Source organism: Elephantulus edwardii, unplaced genomic scaffold, assembly GCF_000299155.1.
Source record: "Elephantulus edwardii isolate Elephantulus edwardi_28Jun2011 unplaced genomic scaffold, EleEdw1.0 scaffold00043, whole genome shotgun sequence".
In the NCBI taxonomy this organism is placed as follows: domain Eukaryota; kingdom Metazoa; phylum Chordata; class Mammalia; order Macroscelidea; family Macroscelididae; genus Elephantulus; species Elephantulus edwardii.
In genome coordinates, this window is record NW_006399793.1 from 13,970,800 (window position 1) to 13,995,196 (window position 24,397).

At 36.0% G+C, this 24,397-nt stretch overlaps 1 protein-coding gene across 2 annotated transcripts in view; it reads right to left on the reverse strand.

Moving 5' to 3' along the window:
* Positions 1–24,397, reverse strand: part of MCTP1 (multiple C2 domains, transmembrane 1) — a 906,633-nt gene that overhangs the window by 339,115 nt on the left and 543,121 nt on the right. For both annotated transcript variants that reach the window (XM_006885367.1, XM_006885366.1), the window contains 2 exons: positions 17,318–17,356; positions 1,994–2,050 (listed from right to left, as the gene is read on the reverse strand). In XM_006885367.1, coding sequence (XP_006885429.1) covers positions 1,994–2,050; positions 17,318–17,356 — 96 coding nt within the window. The remainder of the gene's footprint in view (positions 1–1,993; positions 2,051–17,317; positions 17,357–24,397) is intronic.

The window sequence follows — 24,397 nt, forward strand, 5'->3', positions numbered from 1 at the left end:
TATAGCAAATAGCACTGCCATTCAAATGAGTATACTCTAAATCACTCTAACTCTTATGTTATCTCTTGATCACCTATATTAAGCTTTATAAGTTAATAGAATAACATTTTCTTCCAAATAACATGCTGGGTTTGCACAAATCATAAAGTTTTATATAACCTATTTAGGTTTTCTGCATGCCTCAAAAATTTCCTATCTATCTCTCCTGAAAGTTCTTCAGAATGTCAAAACTGGTACCAGTGTGCCTGTGAAATGTAAATATGAAAGATAATACTTTACAAAGCAGACCTGGTCACTACTAACTTTTCTATTTTGTAAAAGGAGACATCAAATACAGCAACCTCATGACCCTCTCGCACATCCATTAGCTTTAGGTGCTGCTAAGGAAAGTTCATAAAATGCAAGTAGATTATAAAAGGATGAAAAGATGACCCTCAATACAAACTGAGGGGTGAGTTCTATTTACAAACTGCAGTTTTATTGATTATCAAAAATTAACTAAAACCCACTTGCTTTAAGCCTTTGCCAAAATGTTTATTTCTCTGACATTCAGAAAGGGAAAAAAAAATGCTGTTTCTAATCGGTACCACTTGGGTACTCCAGAAAAAGGACTTCACTTTTCTGAGCCTCAGTTTCTTCATTAGCAAAATAAATGATCTCTAAAGATCTGTCTTTGTAATGAAATTTGTTACTTTGCACATGGCTAGAAAAAGACATTAGACTGCTGTGCCTGGGTTCCAAAAAGTTACCTTTTCTACATTGTGTATTTGCTTTTAAAAATTAGACAGCTCAAGAGATTGAGAAAAGTTAATAAAGAATATTTAAGGATGAATACTGTCTCATGGAAAGTACCACTACATGGAAGAGTCATTTGGTAACAACCAAGCAGAAAGAACTTTGAAAGGTAAAGCCATTAGAAAATGAAACTCACTGTAAAAATCTTAAAATGGAAAGAAAGAAAGAAAGAAAGAAAGAAAGAAAGAAAGAAAGAAAGAAAGAAAGAAAGAAAGAAAGAAAGAAAGAAAGAAAGAGAAAAGGTAGTTTCAATCATGAGCAGTTTGAGCCAAGAAAAGGAAATGGCAAAGTTCACTGCAATATCTATTGCTGGGTAATCATGTATCACGTGTGAATTTTCAAAGAAATTGAGAGAAATTCTTACAGGCATAGTAGTGAATGTATTCGTAATAAACCGAGTTACATATAATGGAGAGTGACAGCCGAGAAAAATGGATGACCGAATTCACCATGTTTAAACAAGAAAGGGTAAATAATGACAAATTGGTATATTAGTTAGAACAGATTTCACATGTAATTTTCATCATTTAAAAAAAAACCCATTATTTGCTGCGTTCTAATTCATGAACTTGATTTTTTTACAAAAAACCCACTGGTAACCTCTGGTAGCTTGGTGGTATGGGGCTGTGCTGCTGTTCCAAAGAACAAGCTGGTTTGAATGCCCCAGCTGCCCTGTTGAGAAAGATGGGCAATCCCCTCTCATGCGATTTACTGCCTCTGAAAACCCAGCAGAGGGTCAGCCAGGGGTCAGTTTGACTTTAAGGTAAACAACAACACCACTATGTATGTAGTATAAGAACCTTATGGTAAAAGTAAATTTTCCTTTATTTTTTGACAGAAAGCTGAAATTAACTCAAATTATGCTTGAAATGGGTATAGACTCTCACTGTATCCTTTAGGCAGCATCATATATTTCCCAGAAAGTCCTGGGACTTTCTACCTATCTATCTCAGAATTTGAGATAAATGTGACTTCTCAAAGAATTCACTTCAAAACTATTTCAAATTCTTTATCTTCACAAATGAAGAAATAATGTTGTCAGTCACTTAGATGATTCATAATAAAAGTTAATAAAGAAAGTGAATGGATGTATCTGAGACTCATTTTAAACAGTTAATTTCTTAGTTCACAGTAACTTTCAAACTTACCATCTAGAACCAAAACTTAAGAATATCAATAGGAAGGATTTAGACATTACCCTCCAAAAAGACTTCACAGAGAAATAAGATCCAACCACTTCAGTTTCTGAGAGTTCCTAAAAACAAACACATATTTAGCTACATTTTGAGATGCTTTTGAAAAAACTTACCCAAATAAAACTTTTAAATCTCAAAATTATACACTTTAATGATTCCTTGGATGTTTAGAAGTGGTTTTTCTTCCCTTCTTTGAAAAAAGTGAACTTTCGTTTTATTCACATTTGATATCAATGGCACTAGAGTGTACAGGGAATTATTTCTATAATTTATAAAAACAGATTCCATGTACCTCTATTCCCTTGATTATTCATTATTATATCTCACTGAATTTGAATAAAGCTGGTTTTATTTTATGATTTTGAGATAAAGTTTCTTCCTTTCAATAAAACAATTTGATACCTTACACCTTCAGAATAGTTCTAGAAAATAACAGCAGAGAAGTTTAGTTATTAACATGACTTAGTAAAATGTGGCTTAACTCTTACTAAAGTAATTTATTTTTATATTAATACATTGTGGTTAAATATAATAAAATGCGATATAATATTATTTATTGACTTGAATTCCTTCTCCGTCTCAGCTATTGGAGGTTGGTTATTCTATTGCTTAAGCCCCGGAGTTTTGTAAAGTGAAACCAACTCAACTTTGGAAAATAAAAAAAACATAGTTACCCACTTTCAAAGAGAATATTTAAATTGTGTGCTTCCTTTAACACTTTGCTTTCTATCTGTGGTCTTCAAGTATGGGTACTAGCGACAGTTACAGGAAAATATCAGCCTCTGATGTTGTTATCAAGAGGAAGGAGCTTTGCAATTTAATTTTATTATTTCTTAATTTGTGTTAGCAACTAAGAATGTAGTAACCCAGTACTTTACAAGATCTCTGATGCATGGTTGTTGTGTGTGCAAATCCTATGGGAAGAGGAGACTGCCTATCCTTCTACCCCAGAGTAGCTGGTGGATTGAAACCATGGGCCTTTGAGATTGCACTGCAGCTTCTGACCACTAGGCCACCAGAACAGAAACATATATTGATTGACTGTTAGTCTCTCAGAGTGCCGTTTTGCCAAGGATACAGATTTCTTCTTAATGACAAAACATATTAGAAAATAATAGTAGGTGAACACTCTAAGCTGTAAAGCTGTTTAAATAATATAAATCTAGAACAATTATGTAAGTAAGGAATTATCTATGCAATCTACATGGACTTTAATATGAAACAAACAGAATCAATTATATTTTTTCCTTTAAGTTATAAGCCTATGTACCTTGTCAGGCAGTGTGATTAAACTTTGAAGTTGCAGGAGAAGCCTTCATTTTCAGAAGGCATTGCTTTGCTATCACTACAGAGTTTATAGGAAGCTCGAGTAGACCAAGGATGGACAATCTCCTCCCGTGTGATTAACTGCCTCTGAAAACCCACTGCAGGGTCAGCTATACTTCAGTTATGATCGATAGTACTCAACAACAGATAGTTATAACAAATAACTGCTTGGTATTTAAAAATTCATTAATTCATTTAAAGTTTTAAGTGTGTATTAAGTGGTCTAAAAATGCTCCTCAGAAGTGGGGATGGTGAGTTTTCTTACATCTGTTGGGCTTGTTATCTTGAAAGACTAGTCCCTGAAGAAGGGCATCATGCTTGGTAAAGTAAGGTTCAGAGAAAGAGAGGAAGACCCTCAACTAGCTGGATTGAAATTATAACTGCCACAGTGGGCTTGAGCATCACAATGACTGTGAAGATAAGGCAGAATTTCACGCACTTTCTACCAGAGCTGCTATGAGTCTGAGTTGACTCAATGTCACCTCACAGTAACATCAACAAGGCAACTAATGTGGAAACTGCATTAATGTCATATTTTGCAATCTCCTTGAGAGGATATTGTCTGGCTATGTGACTAGTATGCAAAGAACATAAACAGATTTGGTGGGGAAGAGGGTGGGGGTAGAGGTTTTAATAATCAAGATTTAAGACTTAAGCTTCTGTAGTTAAAGACTGAGAAACAAAAGTGTTAGTAACCATTGGATCCCCTCACGTCCCTAGGCTGTGCTTTTCATGTCGTGTTTAATTACTTTTGTCATTATTCATCAATGAAATTTATTTTTCATTTTACAACCTACATTCTAATGTAAATTTAGGCCTTTATGTGAAATGAACCAATTTCATTTTCCTGTGGACCTTTGTGCCATTTATTGCTCTCTGTGGGTATAAAATTCACAATAGTGGAGAATTTCACTAGCGTTTAAGTGACAATAACAATAGCAAAAATAATAAAACACTTGGCATTTTCATTTTGAAATGAAATCGTTTTTAAAATTGTTTCTAAATAAAACTGATATTTCATTGTGGAGAACAAGAAAAATAGAGATGTTGTTCTTAGGTGCCATCAAATCAAGTATGATTCATAGTGACCAGATGGACAACACATCTAAGCCTTGTCCTATCCTGTGGCATCTGCAGGATCTCTCTCCTACTCTAGCCCGTTGTGGCAGCCACTGTGTCAATCCCTCCCCTTGAAGGATGTCATGAATAGTCTTTACGAATTCGAGAAAATTTACTTTAAGTCATAACTATTTGGATACACTTCAACCTCAGTCAGGGAAGAGGTAGTCTGATAAAGAAGGGAAAATACCATTTAAAAAATGCTAAAATTACAAAGCTCAAAACTCACTGCTGTTGAGTTAGAACCAAGCTTATATCTGACTCATAGCAGGCTTTCTGGAGGCTGTGAAGGGCATGGTAGGAGATTGGTCCTTTCTCCTTTGGAGATGCTGGTGGCTTGGAACCATTAGACAGATGGCTCAGAACCATCATAGAGGTGACCCCTTTGAGCTAGCAGTGCAACTCCCACCAGATTATGCTGCCAGGGCTTCCTGACTTTATCCCACAACTAAGTTATGTGATCAAAGAGTCTTGGTGATTCAGTAGTAAAGCACTTGACTACTTACTGAAAGGCCAACAGTGTGAAATTTCTAGGAAAGAAAGATGTGGTAGCAGGCTTCTGTAAGCATTTATAGCCTTAGAAATCTACTCTGTCCAAAAGAATCTCTAGGGTGGGAATTGATATCAGGCAGTGGATTTTGGGATTCCTTGATAAGTCTAAGATGAGGTGTGGGAATCAGTCTGTTCACTTGATAACATGCATCAGGCCGTGTGAAGGCCAGTCAGCATGTACGTTATTGAATATCTTAGATCCAGCTCCTACAGGCCATCCAATCCTCTGTATGAGGCTACATTTCTGTCCTTTCCCTTCGTGCCAGCTCATTCAGATTTGCTCTCAAAGGCCCCACAGCACTGTAAAAAAAACCTCACTAAGAGTGGTCATAAGTATATGCCATTCCTACAGCAAATCCCTGGTTATGAATCCAAACAAAATGCAAACTCATTACTGTCGAATCATAACCCACCGACCTGTAGCTGTCCCTCCAGTAAGTTTTCAGAGGGCTGTAAATCATACAAGCAGTGATTACTTATCTTTCCCCCACAGAACCATGGGCAGATCCAACCCTTCAGAAAGACATCCCTTTTAGATTAACAGCGTAACTCTACTAGCTAGGCCACCAGAGCTCTCCCTTCTGTTATTAGACAAAACTGGAAAATGAACATAAACCAGAAAAAACAAAACCCCCATAGTAACACAACAAACACCTCTCAAACACATTGCTGTTGAATCGGATCAGACTCACAGCTAACCATCCAGTAGGTTGCCAAGACTGTAAATCTTAGTAGAAAGGGATTACCCATCTTCCTCCTGCAGATCGACTGGTGGATTTGAACCACTAGAAAGGCCCTACCTTTGAGTTACCAGCACAATTCCCCCCACACCATGTCACTAGTGCTCTCTAGTTATGAATTTTTTTGTTGTTGTTGCTTGCCATCGAGTCACCTGCAACTCACAGCTACCCTATCTATGTACAACAGCTCTGAAGCCTGCCCTATCCTGAGTCTCACTGATTCCCACACCTCTACTCCCATCACCCTAGTTACTATCACAATCCATCTCATCCTAGTTACTGTCAAAATCCATCTCAGCCAGGGGCTTCCTCTCCTGAGCTGTCCATCCACCTCTCCAAGCATCATGTCCTTCTCTAAGGACTGGTCTCTCCTGGCCACATGGCCAAAGCATATACTTCAAAATCCTAGCCTCCAAGGAGAGATTTTACTTCACCCTATCTAAGACAGACCTATTTGTTTTCTTGGCAGTCCATGGTATGATCAAGACTCTTCTCCAGTTATGAATTTGAAAACATAAAAATGAATGATATCTTATACCTATGAGGAAATGCTGCCAAAACAGCAAGACAAAAATAATTTTAAAATCTATACAAAATTAACAGAAACTACATAGAGATCTGTTGGCATAGTGGATAGAAAGTTGGGCTACAAAGCCAAAGGTGGGTGATTTTAATCTGCACCCCACAGGCCTGGTTTTAATTGTTTTTGGCCAAACATTCTTCTAAGTGGTATGCATTAGTCTGTCCATTTGCTGTACAGAGGTATAACTCATAGTTGCTGTGATGCTAAATGATGGGTCAAATACGATAATGGTTACCCATGGTGGAACTCTCCAATTAAAACAAGCTTGGAAACATTAGTGGCATCCATTTGTGAAAGAGCTTGCCTCTGGAAACTCTTATTTAGAAGTGGAGAAAGGATACCAGTTATACAAGCGTTCAAGTCTTTCATTCACAGGGTCGCTATGAGTCATCTACACCTTGATGGCACTTAACAATAACAATCTAGTGAATATAATATTTAATGGCATTATAATATCCTCATTAAAAAACTCACTACAAATTTCAGAAATTTGGTTAATCAGGATGAAAATATAAATTCTGCTCGATCCCCCTAGGATTGAGTACCTCCCAGTTATTGTGTTCACTGCCTCCTATTTAGCTGCAAGTTGAGCCACACAGGTGATTTTAGTTCCAGGATCAAAGTCTAAGAATCAGAGTTTTGGGGGTTTCACTAGATTCTCTATAACAGCAAAAATGGCCATTTTTATGGTTCTGAATTTTGTTCCACAATTTTCTTCCATTCTGCCCAGGAATCTCGACTGTGGGTCCCTTTAACAGTGGTAGGAAGTGGTAGTCAATCAGCAGCCAGTTCTTCTGCTCCCAGGGTACTGGATGTTAAAGTTAATGTGATTCTTTTCTGTTTTTGTTGTTAGGTGTCATCAAATCGAGTATGACTCATAGCAACCCAGTGAACAACTTATCTAAACCGTATCGTATCCCGTGCCATTCTTACAATCTCTGACATACTTGAGCCCATTGCTGCAGTCCCTGTGTCAATCCATCTGGTTGAGGGTCTTGTAATCTTGCAGCATCCCTCCACCTTTCCAAGCATGATGTTCTTCAGGGAATAGCCTCTCCTAGCAACATGACCATTATTATTGTTGGTAAGTGTTGTTGAGTTGTAGATGACTCATAGCGATCCTAGGATCAAAAGACCTGAACACTTGTATAACTTCCATCGTTTCTCCATGTTCATAGAGTTTCTGGAGACAAGCTATTTTGGAAGTGGGTGCCACTCCTGCTTCCAACCTTGTTTCAATTGGAGATCTCCACCAAACACTGTTCATCTTGAGTAACCATTATTACATTTGACACATCAGTGTCCCAGTGTTTAGCATCAAAGCAACCAAGAGTTACCTCCATACAGTAAATAGACAGAAAAGTGCTATACCACTTAGAAGAATGTTTGACCAAAACCAATTAAAATCAGGTCTGAGGGCCACAGATTAAAATCATCCATTCCCATTAGTCCTTTAAAATAATTGCTTCTGTGTGTCTTTGATTTCCTTTGCTCATCTTTCTTCCAGACAAGGAGAGAGCAATGGTTGCATCTTAGATGGCTGCTGATAAGCTTTTAAGACTCCAGAAGCTACTGACCAAAGTAGGATGTAGAATATTATTTCTGTAGACTATGTTATGCTAATTGACTGTGCTCCTTGAGACTAGTAAATTATTCCCTCAAGGCATTTGGTTATGATTAAGAAATTTACATAACTTTGCCACCTGCTGATTCTACTGTGTATGTGTGTGTATATGTATATATATATTTACAAAGTCTTGATATATTTATAGAATATTAAAATATTCATGTCACAATATTGTCTTTATCAGCATATTTTAGAAATACATTTTGTTCATTGCTATTTGCTCCCTATTCATGCTGCATTTTGAAATCTCAGAAGTCTTAATTATGAGTTTTAGTCTAAAGAACTTTAAAGTAGCACAATACTTATAAAGGGAAGAACAAACTGTGGTAAAATAAGAACTTTAATTTTATGTTTCCTTCTAACACATGTGTCTTGTTTTTTCCTGATACATATGTATAATAATCCTAAACAAGACACAAAAACCAGTGCAAAAGAACATATTTTGTCAGCCATGATTAAGTCTATGACCAATAATATTTTCATTTTGTAGTTTAAAAAAATCACTTATTTACTACAAATATCTGAGGTCTTCATAAGCAGGCCCTGATAGTTGTTAAATAATGACACTTCTTATTAAGCCTGACTGACTGTATGAGGTACTTAGCGATGTGTTAATCTGTTTCTCACTGTTACTCAAATTAAAGCACTTAGAGGTTTTCACTGATGCACTTTGTGTTATATGACATGTCAGGATTAACTATGCCCTGCAGATTTACAGAGTTGAACGTGTTCTCTAGTTTAAATTAACAATAACCTTGCCAAAAGCCTTAATAAAATATTTCATTCAACCAATGAATAAAGTGTTTTGAGTTCATCCAAATTAGGTTAAGTTATTATAATAAAATATTTATGACAAAGATGTGTTACTTAAAAAAATGTAAGACATCAAATAAACTGATGTGTTAATGATACTCCACCAAGAGAGTTTATATTGCACTAGTCAAAAGGATGAACTTTCTTTAAATTACTATTGCCTATGATTTGAACTGCAAATCATATCTGTATATCTGTATGTTATTATTGAATACACAAATAATTTACTATTTTACATATATGCTTATACATTTTTGCTTTTAGGTAGGTAACATGAGCAGAAATTATGAGTTCCCTGTCAATCAGCTGGCTATTTGTTCTCTGGTTTCAATAGTGAAAACCACGCTATGTTATATGAGTTCCACAAATAATAAAAATTCAATAGGAAGAACCTACTACCAGAAGAAAAGTGGTAATGAAAATAAGAAATCTTAGCAGCGAAAGTCAAGATTGTGAAGATGAATAGGTATTTAAATAAGTGCAATGAGGTAATTCCCTGGAAGAGAGAAGAGATGTGCCTATTTAAAAAAATAAATAAAAATCCAATATCGCTTTTCTGCCTCTGTGGTTAAATCATTTCTAAAAGAATCCTATTAAAGGAACCATCTGCTGGAGAGAACATGTGACAAGATTATTTGTAGAGATAAAACCTCATATGTAAATTCAAGCCGAAGCTGAGGAAAATGAAATCAGGTCCACAGGAACCAAAATTTGACCTTGAGTCTATCCTACCTGAATTTCAAAACCATCTCAGGTACAGGTTTGAAGCCTTGGACATTAATGAGTGAAGACTAGATGAGCTATGGATGATACAAAGAATATCATCCAAAAAAGACAGAGGAGAAGAAAAAAGACCAAGATGGATGTCAGAAGAAACTCTAAATATTGCACTGGAGCTCTGAAAAGCCAAAGCAAAGGGACGAAATCAAGATATTAAGGAGCTGAACAGAAGATTCCAGAGGGCAGCACAGGAAGACAAAGTAAAGTATTAAAATTAAATGTGCAAGGAGCTAGGGTTGGAAAATCAGAAGGGCTGAACAGATTTCTTAAGCTGAAGGAACTGAAGAACAAATTCAAACCTCGAGTTGCAATACTCAAGGATGCTTTGGGCTGAATATGAAATGATCCAGGAAGCATTAAAAGAAGATGGAAAGAGTATACAGAGTTACTGTACCAAAAGGAACTGGTGGACACAGAAGAATGAAACAACATATAAGCAATAGCCTGTAGTGATGAAGGAAGAAGTTCAAGCTGCTCTGAAAGAATTGGAAAAAAAAAAACCACAAGGCTCCAGGAATGAATGGCATACTGATTTACATATTTCAACAAACAGACGCTGGCCTGGATGTGCTCACCAGGTTGTGTCAAGAAATCTGGAGGACAGCCATCTGGCTAACTTACTGGAAGAGATCTATATTTGTTCCCAATTCCAAAGAAGGATGATCCAATATAGTGTAGAAATTATTGAACAGTATCACTGACAACACATGCAATCAAGATACTGCTGAAGATTATCCAAAACCGACTGGAACAGCACATCAGCAGAGAACTGCCGGAAGTCCAGGCTGGGTTTAGAAGAGGCTGTGGCATTAGGGATATTGTAGCTAATGTCAGATGAATCTAGGCTGAAAGCAGAGAGTGCCAGAGAAATGTCTATCTGTGTTTCATTGACTATGCAAAGGCATTTGACTGTGTGGATCACAACAAACTGTGGCTGATTCTGAGAAGAAAGGGAATCCCAGAACTTATGTGAAGCCTATACTTGGACCAAGATGCAGTCATGAGAACACAGCAAGGAAACACTGCGTGGTTCAAAATTGGGAAGAGTGTGTGTCAAGATTGGGTCCTATCTCCATATCTTTTCAATCTGTATGAGGAACAAATTATGCAGGAGGCTGGGTTCTATGAGTAAAAGTGTGGCATCAGGATTGAAGGTAGACTCATCAATAATGTGCATTATGCAGATGACACAACCCTGCTTGCTAAAAATGAGGAGGTCCTGAAGCGTCTGCTGCAGAAGGTCAAGGACTGCAGCCTTCAATATGGGTTGAAGCTCAACATCAAGAAAACAAAGATTCTTACCAATGGAACGATTGGTAGCATCATCATAGATGGTAAAGAGATTGAGATTATTGACATTTCAGTTTGCTTGGCTCTACAATAAACACTCTTGGTACCAGCAGCCAGAAAATTAAAAGACAAATGGCATTGGGAAAGTCTGCTGTCAGAGACCTCTTCAAAGTACTGAAGAGTAACAATGTCAGTCTGGAGACTAAGTTGTGCCTGATCCAGGCCATGGTCTTTGTAATTACTTGCTATGCATCAGAGAGCTGGACAGTGACTAGGGATGACAGAAGGAGAATTGATGCATTTGAGCTGTGGTGCTGGAGAAGAGTATTGAATATACCATGTACTGCTAGGAGAACAAACAAGTTTATCCTAGAGGGATTGAGATCAGGCTGCTCCTTGGAGACAAGGATTCTGAGGCTTCATCTGACATACTTTGGACATGTTTCATGGCTGGATCAGTCCTTGGAGAGGGACGTCATGCTTGGGAGGGTGGAGGGACAATGCAGGAGAGGAAGACCCTCGATGAGATGAATTGATTCAATCACTGGAGTAATGGGGATAGGTGTTTAGGAGACAATAAGATTAGAAAGCAATAGAGCAGGGTTTAGGGTGTTGTACATAGGTTCGTTATGAGTCTAAGGCAACTTGATGGCACTTAATAACAACAATAGATTTGTTGTAGTTTTGCCATCAAGGTAGTCTCCTGACTCACAGCATCTCCCTGCACAACAAATCAAAATGATGCCTGGTCCCGAACCAACCCTAGGAAAGGCTTCAGGTAAGAATGTTGTGACCCCTATTTTCATTGGCTGATAATGAGAAGTAGCAGGTTTTTGTACTTCAGACCAGCCGGTTTTTTTCATCTAAGACAGTCTTAGCTTGGAAGTTACTCTGAAACATATTCAGTATCATAGAAAATTGCCACCTTCCAACTGACAGAGTGCAGTGCCTGGGAATCAAGCTTATATCTCCTGCATCTAAGTAAAAAAAAAAAACAACAAACCACCCTAATCCATGACTGCTCCCACTACAAGATAGAAATCTCTTGAATCAGATGTTACATTTGTCATATGTGCTCAAAGACAGACACATCAAAGAACTGTCATGCAGATGCAAAGCACCTCCTTCTTCTCCATATAAGATTCTAAACTAGAAAATGAACCATACTTGTTCTCTTTGACTTTTAAGCCTGAAGTGCCTGTATTTCAAATATAATGTAAATAAATTTCAGTCCTCTGCCAAAAAAGAAAAAAAAAAAGAGAAAGCCTTTCTCACTCAAGTTGTTTTAAGATTGACATTGTTAGAGAGAGGCTACAGGTGCACAGGAGAGCAATGTAGTAAAATTCAAGAAAGTACACACTATATTCCCTTAACCTTAGTTTTCCAAAAAGGAAAATTTCCTAGAAGATCATCCTTTCCGCTTTGGCCCCATCAAAACTGGCTGGGAAGCAGAGTCACCTGAGGAGTATGTAAAACAAACAAACAACAACAACAAAAAAACTAGGCCATGACTGAAATCAAGAATGTTCCCATGGTTTTGAATTTAACGTTACACAATCCTCAGGGAATTCTTATCTTTGAAAACAGATTGTTAAATTTATGCCATGGTATAATCTGTGTAGTACTTTATTATTGTGTATAAATAGGTTTATATAACTTTTCTCCTTTGCCATTGTTAGCACAAATATTTAATAATAATATTTCTAAATATTATTTTAAAATAATTATTGACATTCCATTTTTACTGGACTAAGGCTAACAAAACATAACAGTGATGATTTCATTTTTCTGCCCTTGTGATTAGATAACTTCTAAAAGATACTGTGGACTTAAAGGTATATTGTTCAAAATTACTTTCCCAGCCATTGTGTTTGACTTTTCCTTGTGGATTGGTGGTAATAGGCAAATAGGTTGTGGTAGTCTATCCACAAGGGGATTGGCTAGTCTTACCATTAAATGGAGCAGATTCAGCAGCAAAACGTGAGAATCTCACCATCAGCAAAGAAGTAGAGAATACATTCAAGCAACCTGCACCCTTCAGGGCCAGAGATTTTTGTGCCAGCCACACAGCAGAGACCCGGAGACGTGGCATGAGCTGAAGCTGACCTTGGGATTGCTACCCCATGGGTCCAGGTGAGCAGTAGTGGTTGTGGGAAGCCATAATTCGGAGAACTAAGAAGGCAATCTCCTCCTATGCTATTAACTGCCTCTGGAAATCCACTGGAGGGTCAGCTATTGGTTGGTTCTGACTCTGGTACACAACAACAACAACAACAACAACAACAACAACAAAAGCTTTGTAATACTGGTGTAAAGTTGTGAGACTGAAGGCAGAAAGACCTGTGAGCATAATTCAGAAGCTGTTCTGACAGGGAAATTGTATCCTGCTCACTTCCCTAAAAACCCTTGTAATTTTAAGTATGATTTTGTGCGCCCTGTGCGCTATTGCAATGGATTTTGGATCCAGAAAAGCAGTAAAGTTAGTGTTGGAACAAGTAGAAAGAGGTACAGGAGTGTGAGGGACAAGTTTGACCTCATAAGAGTTTTGTGTTATGGATGTTGTTGGCAGGACAGTTCCCCTTTGTAGTTTGTAGAGGTCAATCATTGCTGCCCCCATGCAGCCCTTTTATACAGACACTGAGAAAATCTCCATGCTAGCGAACAAGTTTAACAACATTATCTGGTGATAGTAAAGTTTTGGGTACAAAGTTTAAGACTCTTGAAGTCTTTGAAAAACTTATTTTATAAGGCTTCAGTAAGACAAACAGAAATGTAATTTTATATTAAAACTATCAAACACAGGCACTGAACATAGCTATAGCGTTCTTCTTCTTTCCGGAAAATTAATTTTCAGGTGAATCTACACCTACAAATATCCATCCTGGAACAAAACCTCACTACTTTTTGTATTTTAAGTGTATTTTTATATTAAAGAGCTTTCCCCTCCCCCCTCAGGAAGAAAAATTTCATGTTCATTCACTAGAATGATAAACACCTACCTTTTTTTAATGCAACTGTCTTTTATGTATATATTTAAACTTTTCAGTCATCGATTCTCTGTATTAGGAGAGTGAAATTTCTCTTTAACGGCACGCGCGTGCACACACACACACACACACACATAAGCTATACACACAAATATATAGTTTGTATATATTTAAAATCCTTTGCACTATATTTCTTGAGATTTGTACAGTAAGCACTGGCATTCTATCATACGTTATTCTGGAAATTTCATGGTATTTACCATTCCTATTCAAATTTATATATGACCTCCCTTTCTTTTACTTCTCAAACTTTAATTTATAGGGATAAATTTATAGGGATAAAATAGCAGGGTAAGCTCCCAAATAAATTCAGCCCCTATCAGATTGAATCTATTTGGGAGACTGATTATAGAATAGACAGAACCAATATTTGTAAAGAGGACGTAGATCGGTTTCACAGAAGGAAATTCCTTATAATATTCTTGCATGTTCCTGCACTAATTGGGCCCATATGGCCCACAAAAATAAAGCAAAAGATCTTCAATATGGTACTGGATAAATAAACATCTCTTTGATGTCTAGAGAAATTAAAGGATATCAGTTGCTTTGCCCAAAAGATCATGGTTAATTCTAAAATCTCTTATTCCTTGTTAATTTATTTTATCTAGAACATTTATGAATAAGTAGAGCCAAGAAGGCCATCAGTTTCACTCTCTCCATAATATTGATATAGCATCCATAGACATGAACTTGAATTTAACTGGATATAAACTAGAATGACATTACCTTATAATAAGTGGTGGTAGCTTCTCAATAGCCTCCATAGAAAGTTTATAATTGGCTATTGTCTAGAATTCTATTTTTCTCAGACTGACCGATATTCCCCTATTTTCATATTCTCTGAGAGGCATTTTCTTTGAAAGTGACACTGAGAAAGAAATCCTGAGGTTGCTAAGACATTGTTAGCCAAGCCTCTCTTCTTTTAAGACTGCTTCAATCTTTCACTTGTCATACAGTCCTAGGTCCTACTAGAGAATTTCTGAGTTTCTCCTCCTCTGATATGTATGATTATCACATATGTTTTAGAGAAAACTGAAAATTTGAATGAATTAGCTGCTGTTTAATATGTTCTTAAAGGGAAAAAGAAGAGATGGGAAATGATTTTCCTTCATTCAGCATCCATATCCCCATTAAATTTTATAAAATGGAAAATATATGGTAAAGAGATTGAGATTGTACACAGCTTTAGTTTGCTTGGCTCCACAGTCAACACTCTTGGCACCAGCAGCCAGGAAATTAAAAGGCGCATTGCAATGGGAAAGCCTGCTCTTAAGGACCTCTCCAAAGTACTGAAGAGCAATGGTGTCTCTCTGGATACTAGGGTGCATCTGATACAGGCCATGGTCTTCGCAATCACTTGTTATGCATCAGAGGGTTGGACAATGACCAAGGAGGATAGAAGGAGAATTGATACTTTTGAGCTGTGGTGCTGGAGATGAGTATTGAGAATACCATGGACTGCTAGGAAAACAAACAGATTTGTCCTGGAAGGGTTAAACCGGGTGGCTCCTCGGAGGCAAGGATTCTGAGGCTCCGTCTAACATACTTTGGACATGTTGTGAGGAGAGACCGGTCCTTAGAGAGGGACATCATGCTTGGGAGGGTGGAGGGACAGCGCAGGAGAGGAAGCCCCTCTATGAGGTGGATTGATTCAGTGACTGGGATAATCGGCATGGGAGTGTCAGAGACAGTGCGATTGGCACAGGACAGAGCAGAGTTTAGGGCTGTTGTACATAGGGTCGCTATAAGTCGCAGGCAACTCGACGGCACATAACAACAACAACAACAACAACCTCAAAGCCATATTATAGTACATCCTAAAAATCTGCCAAGTGTTCAAGTGAGGGTTGAGCTTAGGCACAACGAGTTCTACATCTTCAGCAGAAAGCTAGAAAACTATAGCATTTGCACAAATGGCTAATGAATATTAAATAAAAATCCCGTAACTTTTAGATAAAAAATAGTGACAATTTTTTAAATTCATTTAATTTTTTCTCCATTGAAGATATGATTTATTTTTTATTTTGCCATTATAATGAAATTTAATTATAAATTAAGTATTTTCAAAGGAAACATCTTTAGTCTTTCTTTGAATGTACAATAAAAGAGATCATTCCCATTAATTAGTACTAAATGCTATGTTTTAACCTTGTTTTCACATTATAGTTTATCTATAAAAGAAAAGATATTGTTATATATTAGGGAATTGTTATACTTTTATATTAGTATATTACATATAAAAATGTGGAATATAAAATTTCATGAGTTACTAAAGCATGTACTTTTAATACAAAGTTGAAATGTACAAAAATGATATAAATTACTTAGTAAAAAAAAATATAAAATAATGGGTGAAAACTTTCTTTTAAAACTTTTCCATACTCCAATGAATCAGTTAAAAAAAAACCAACCCACTAAATTAGAAGCATTGAGTAGCAATCTATTATTTAAAAAATGGTAAAGGTAAATTTTAATGTGATACTATCTTGTGAACCAGATTACTTTTTCATCATAAATTCTCTAAAGATTGTGGGTGAATTTTATCACAGGAAATACTTGTTAATACATGTAAACATATTACCATAAATATAAAACATTTTCTTATGTGAGCGAATTCTTAACAGAATAATGAAAGTGGCAAAATTAAAGGAAAACGTAAATAATAGTGTGATTCAATAAGAATGGAAGAGAAAAGATTGCCATGTACCAGGGTCTAAAAAAAATGAATCACCATTAAAAAGGAATAATGATCTTTTACTAAAATTTTGACTAATTGTGATTTTTTTCATTAGCCAAATACCTTAGATTTTAAGGCCTATTCTAATAAGAGTTTTTAGTTTTATCTTGATAACTACCTGTGTCCCAGAGTAGTACTACTTTAAAACAAATTAAAAGTCTTATATAACATATATCTTATAGATGAAGTAAGTTATAAAAACATGTAAATTACAGGAAGCATAAACACATCTCACTGTCAAGTTAATTTATTTCTTGAAGTGAGGAGAGGCAATTATGGGGGAAAATTCTTATTGTATGCTCAAAATATGTAGTAATATAGGGATTTGAGTTTAGAGAACTTTATATTTCTAATTCAGTGAATGAAAACCTTAAATTATATAGATACTTCTCCTGCCTGGAATGTCCCTGACATAGTCATAGCCTTATATTCCTAATCTGGAGCAAAGAGATTTTCTAGACCCTGTTGGACATAGAACAGAGATTAGATGCTGAGAATGATGTTGAGAAGTGATCAGAGATTAGCGAGAAGATGACTTGAGTGCTACTGAGCAATGTGATTTCTATTTACTGAAGAAGCATCACAGGGTGACCTTAAAGTTTATGGGGTGGGGGGGAGATCTGAATAATGATGAAATCCCATGGTGCAGTTTGAAGTGGTATGAGAGAGATTTGGGGATGTAGCTGACAGTTCTCAACAAGAAAAGCTTTACCTTACTTGATCTTTTCCAACTCTTCCTCATTAGCATTGTCTGCAAATGAAATAAAGCATTTTAATTATCTTTTCACTCAAGTACAGAATAGGGCAGCCAATTGTTTTCTAGAAGAAACTTAACATTCATTAACTCTCTAAAGAGCAAACAGCTTCCAGCAACAATTATCCAAGACAGAAATGGTTTTAGAAAAACATATACACACAACTAGAAGCGCCTTTAACATTCAAGCAGTCTTTCTGGTAAGAGTTCATTTGGCCTATTGTCTTGTATAAAAAAATGGGATGATATATTTAAAACAGAATAGAAATGCTGAAATAATTTAATTATTGATTATAAACAAGCACATTTAGTTTCATGATTGCTGCTTTTGCTGGTGGAAGTGGACAGTATAACTGATTTTACCAGGCATAAAACAATCATTTTTAAAAAACATATTTAACTTTTTTTTCTTTTGTTTTGGTAGCATTTTAAATTGTCTCTGTTACTAAGTAGTTTTTAATTATAGCAGGGACTATACATATTTTAAACTGAGAACAGTGATGGATATTATTATTTCTATTAGTAGGGAGGCTCTGGTGGCCTAGGAAGTAAAGAGTTACACTGCCAACCCAAAGGCAGGCAGTTCGTGTCCACCTGTTGCTCCAAGGGAGAAAGATGGGCAATCTCCTTCCATTCAATAAATAGCCTCTGAAAACCCTCTGTAAGGTCAGCTATGAATTAGTTTCAGCTCAATAGCACATAACAATAACAACACTAGTAGATCTTCCTTGTTACATGTTTATTCAAATCATATTGCTGCCTATTTACTCAAAACATATCCTTTAAATTAGCATACTTATGTTATAATAAGAAGTATTTATGATCAAAAGTCTTATTAAAAGAAATTATTAAGATCTTTAAAGAAGGCCCAAGATCATTGTCCTCTTGTACAAAATAACTACAAAATCCTAAATGTTTTTATTTCCTTTTTTAAGTTTAAAACAAATTTGTCAATGAATGCCAAGGTATTAACTTTTCTTTTTAATCTCTTTATTCTAATCTTTACCATCATCCTTAAAATAGTGAGAATAGGAATATTTGTAGCAAAAAACTATAGCTTATAGTAATGCTTGATATATATATATATATAATTTACAAATATTGTAATATTTACAAATATTGTAAATAGTCATTTACAAATATATATATATATATTTGTGTGTGTGTGTGTGTGTGTACACACACATATATAAAGTGCATTAGTACCTCAAAGAACTGTTTCAATTTCAGCAGAATCCACTTCAAATTAGGATTGTTTTAGAAGTTACTTTTAGATTACAAAGCTACAGAGAAGAAATGATTTTAAAATAAAACCAACCTTCATACAGAAGCCAGAGTTCTGTCCTAACTGAGAGGATGGTATTATATAAAAGTTCCCTAACAAGACCATAAATGTGTGAAATGTATGGTCATATCTTTCTTTTCTGTATACTTTGGTATATTCCATCTATATTAATTTTATTTATTCATATTAGTGTGTATTTCATCTATATTCATTCAACATTAAATACTGACCAAAATATTTAAGAGTAATAGATTTTGTAAGATCATTTCCCCCCACATAGATGAGGAAAAGATGTTATTTTCAAATATTATTATAGTAAGCACCTTATATATTTTGAAAGTGTTGATGTTCAGTTCACTTTGAAGGAATAAAACCCATCTCTGGGTTGTAGAAATATACATATAGTAGATACAGAATTGATTGTTGTTGATGTTAATAAGTCACTGTTATCAGTATCATATAGACACCACCACCACTATCATCATTACCATCATTTCCTCCGTTATCACCAAAAGGCATCTGGAGACCAGTTATTTCTGTGATGTGCACTATTTACAAAAATGGTTCCATTAAGGGTCAGATAATAAATACTCCTCTTTCCCAGAAGGCAGATTTAAATGGAAAACAGCTGCAAGTCCAGAGATGTTTTGACCTAAGTAAGTTGCATAATTAAGTAAATGTTAAGAAGTAAGTTCTCTTAATTCCTAGTCATTTACCATCATTCTCCAGCATTTAAGATTCTTGTGATATAAATTGCATTCTATAAGAAATGTTATGTGAAAAGGGGGTGTCTCTCCAGAACATTAGGGAGAGTAGAATTTCCTGGCAACGCTGCCCAGTATAATTCAGGAATACTGCTGGTGAAAGTCACATCCCATGACTCAAGCATTTGCACAGCAGATATGGTACATGTCTTGGGTATCTGCTGAAGGTGGTGTCACTAAACAGTTCCTATTAACTCAGAATGGCCCAAAGTCTTTCATTAGCCTTTTACCAGAATGCCCTTTTTTGAGTGAGGTAGATCCAGAGGTATAGGAAAGGGGTGGGAAAACAGGAGACTTTTCCCTGGATACAAGTTCAAGGGAGTACCAGGCAAGCTGTTACAAATGTAAAAGATACAAAAAGAAAAACAAAAACACCCAAAAACCCAAACCCAAACCAAAAACAAACAAAACAAAAAACAAATGTAAAAGGTACCCGAGTGAAGCAGTAGGATAAGAAGGGACAAGGTGGACATGCTCTTGCTCACTGTCTGATGCAGTTGCTGTTATATGCTGTTGGAATCAACTCATAACTGACCTTCCAGTGGGTTTTCAGAGGCAGTTAATCACATGGGAGGAGTTTGCCCATCCTCCTACTGAGCAGCTGGAGGATTCAAACCATGTGTCTTTGAGGTTGCAGTGCAATTTCTTACCACTAGGCCACCAGAACTCCTATCACTGTCTATTCAGCTTGAAAATAGAAGGAATTAACAGTTGAGAGATTGTCCTATCTTGCGTTCTTATTACTCTTACTATACCCTTTCTGTCCCTGACTTAGAAAACAAACACAAAATAAACTCATTGGTGTTGAGTCCTGTCTGAACCATAGTTGACCCCCCCCAGTGTGTTATTGGAGGCTATAAGTTACAGGGGAGGTTTGCCTGTCTCTCCTGTGGAGCCACAGATAAATCTGAGCAGACAGAGAGGTGCAGTCTCCAGGTTAGCAGTGCAACTCCCTACAGTCTACGCCACTGGAGCTCCCTCTTGACTTAGAACCACCCCTGTAATGAACCTTCTGTATGTAAAGCAAAATCAAGACTTGACATTTCCCCCCCTATCCCAGTTAGTCTTAAAAACACTCTGTCTGGCATTATTTTCAGATTAGTGAACTGATACCAACAAATATCCAGAGATTTCCCTAAGCATAATTAGATTTGTCAGTTATGAGGACCAATTCATTTTTCCCTGACATAGAATCTAGATTTCTATTAATAGACCCACTGACTCTGTAAATGACCCTTGGTTTTCTAACACAATTATGGCCAACTAGTTAAACCACAGGTTTATAAAATCTCACCCTCAAAGTATCGTTTCTTTTGAAGCAAATTGGTTAAAGTGGATTCACTAAATTAAAAAGAGTGGAATAATTAAAAATAATTTAATAACTAGACTTTAAAAATTATTTCCTTTGCAATTTTGACACTTGTTAAAGAAGAAAGATTGATTGGGGAATGTTAAAGATAGATGATGAAGCAAATCCTAGAAAAAGGAAAATTTACTTTAGCTGTATAACTTTAGCTGAGAAACATATGAATTTATCTTTCACAATGTTATTATAAAGTTTTATTATAACTCAAATTCTGTATTGATGACTAACTTCCCAACTTTCCTTCAAGCCAGTAGAATGTGTACAAACATAATGCACCAGAGATTAATTATGTTTTTAGAAAATTTCACAATCTCAATTCATTTTTTAACTTAACCATTTATTTTGGTGATGGTTTCTTTAGCTATTAGACAGCTACTATAGAAAATTAAAAGTAATAGAATGGCTAGAGATTACACTATATACATTTTATAAAACATAGACACTCAATTATTTGTACTTAGATATCTTCCAAATGTTGCCTCTGGGGAAATTCTGAAAACAAGGGGGTGAAAATCCAACATGAGAACTAACTATATGATTAAATTCACTACAAGTCAACTAGTGTCAATTCATATGTTTCTTAATTTTTTTTTTAGCTTTGGCCAAGCAATATGTAAGATCAAGATTATTTAAAATAATGTGTAACACAAATTAACTCACTTTTAGGTCACAAATTCTCCAATGAAGGAACCTGGGGATTGAACTCTGCTAAGAAAAGAGCCAGAAAGAACTCAAACACACAATCAAGCCAAAATACAAAATATAAGGACACATGTGTATACACTGCATACTTTTGCAGATTAAAAAACAGGACATGCGTTCAAAACAGAAATGACACTGGTGCCATGCAACACATCAACATGCCCCCATGAAAATTTTGGTTTCTCATACACACGATTCTGAAAACAGGGGAAATATATATGTTTTCATTTGAGATTCAGTTTAAAGACTCAATCATGAACTTAATGGAGAGGATTTTAATGTAGTCAGCCAAAAAATATTTCTGCTCTTCCTCATACTACACTTTTAAATTGCTGTAATTAGTCACTGCATGCTTTAGAGGGTTTTTAGTAGCATCAGTTAGGCTGATAGAGTTTTTGAAACTTTTTCTTCTGTTTTACTGATAACCAGAACTGACAATCCACACAAGAAGAAATTAGCCCAGCTGCATTATTCATAGAACAAATTGTCAGTATTAAACAGTGCATAACAACCTCATAAGATAGCTGACTTTAGAAATCTTAGTGCTTTGTGATGCTAACAACTCTGCATTTTCTAGCCATTTATTTCTTCCTCCTTTTCTTTTTTTCATGGCTTTTTCTTAATTCCAGTGTTCCAGTTCCTATTTGGTTGTTAGGGGTTTATTGTTAAAAGCTTTTCAAACTCATTCCTGAACATTTGCCATTTTAATACACATAAAATATTTAGCAGAGTTTATAAACACAGACACAAAAATGGGCCTTTGAACTAAAGATTTAAATTCCCCAAACTTAATTGATATGTGAGATAATAATGGCAGAGGACAGAACTCTGCTTACAATTTTGTTGTATAAGGGTCAGTGTAAAAATAATTTTCTACTGCTTCCTTATACATTATTCTGAATAAAAATTAAACTGTCAAGCATAGTCATCTGGCAAACTAGAAGTCAGCTACTATATGCTTGACAGTTTAATATTTATTCAGAATAATGTATAGAAAGGAGTAGAAAATTATTTTTACATCGAGGACAGAAGGAGAATTGATGCCTTTGAGCTTTGGTATTGGAGAAGAGTATTGAGGGTACCATGGACTGCTAAGAAAACAAACAGATTCATCCTGGAGAGGGTTAAACCAGGCTGCTCCTTGTAGGCAAGGATTCTGAGGCTTTATCTGACATACTTTGGTCATGTAGTAAGGAGAGACCTGTCCTTGGAGAAGGACATCATGCTTGGGAGGGTGGAGGGCAGGCGCAGGAGGGGAAGGCCCTCTAGGATGTGTATTGATTCTGTGACTGGGGTAATTCGGATGAGTGTGTCGGAGACAATGAGATTGACACAGGACAGAACAGAGTTTAGGGCAGTTGTACATAGGGTCGCTATGAGTCGCAAGTGACCCCACGGCACAAAACAACAATAGCAACAACGTATATATGATTTACTTCTGAAGTTTTGGAGCAGATACTTTGTGAAAGTTCAGCAAACCATCTGTAAATTCAGCATACTACCATCTATAGTAATAGGCTAAGTATTTCAGTGTTGTTGTTGTTGATTGCCTTCGAGTCAAGCATGGCTCATAGCGACTCTATGAAAGAAAGACCTGAAGCCTTTCTATAACTATCAACATTTATAAAAGTTCATAAAGTTTCTGGAGGCATGTTGTTTAGGAAGTGGATGCTACTCCTGCTTCAGATACTGTATGTGAAAATCTAAGCTGAAGATCCATTTCATCGTACTTTTTCATGAAGAAGCTTCAAATTTTGCCCAGAGAAACATAGTTAGCAAACACAAGAAATGTTACACATGAATAAATACAGGTATGTAGTTAGAAACCATTGTGATAATCGTTGTTTTGTGCAGTTGAGTCAGAACTGACTCACAGTTGCCCCTCCAGGGGGTTTTCAGAGGCAGTAAGTCTCATGGAAACAGATTGTTCTTCCTTCTCCCTTCGAGCAGCTGGTGGATTTGATCCCTGTTCCTTTGGGATTGCAGTTTAGCTTCTTACCCCTACACCACCAGAGCTCCCTCCCTTTAGAAATATTGAACACAATAATACAACCTTCATTCCATTAGAATATAAGTAACTACATAATAAAATAATAAAAATTCAATAAAGAACATAAAATAATTATTTAATATTGCTTTTAGCAACTTTAGAGATCTGGATATTGAAGTGAGACTAAAAAAAAAAATCTATAATGTTTTCTCATGGTTCTTAAACCCTTACAATAACTAGACCTAGGTTTTGAAAGAAATAATCATAAGAAAGATAGAGGCAATCACTTGTACATTTTTTAATTAGCCATAATAGATCATCAGATGGAGTACAGACATACTTTAATAGGCCAGGTGACACCGGAGAAAGTTTGGACTTGAGAGAAAGCGAACTATAGAGAAGTTGATAGCTAGGGCAGAGGTTACCAGTAAGGAGTGGATATTGTAAAGAAGAAGAATGAGAAACTTATATAATTTATTACAAAGTGTAATAGATGATCAATAAGTGTTTTGTTTGTTTGTCTGTCTCCCCCCTCCCCCATTGTTGTTGACCAGATGTTAACTCTAGGTTCAAACTAGCAAAATCTAGTTTGATTGTGTTTACAGTTTTAGAGAACTTCATAAAAGTATAACTTTTATGCAGACAAAGTTAATAACGAAAATTACCTAGACGTGTACTTTTAAAAAAAATTTTTGTAATACATAGAAACTCAGATTTCCATTCTAAGATATCAAGTTAGCCACGTACCATTCTCAATACATTTACTAATGTGTAGTATTCTTAATAGCATTTACTATGGTGTGAAGGGCTTTTAGCTCTTTTCCCCACCTCTTGACCCAGCTTGCTTTCTCTCCAATCAACCTCAACTTTTGGTTATCAATCACACACCGCAGGAGATAAGATGCTGGACCCCCCAGTAGAGCTATATGTT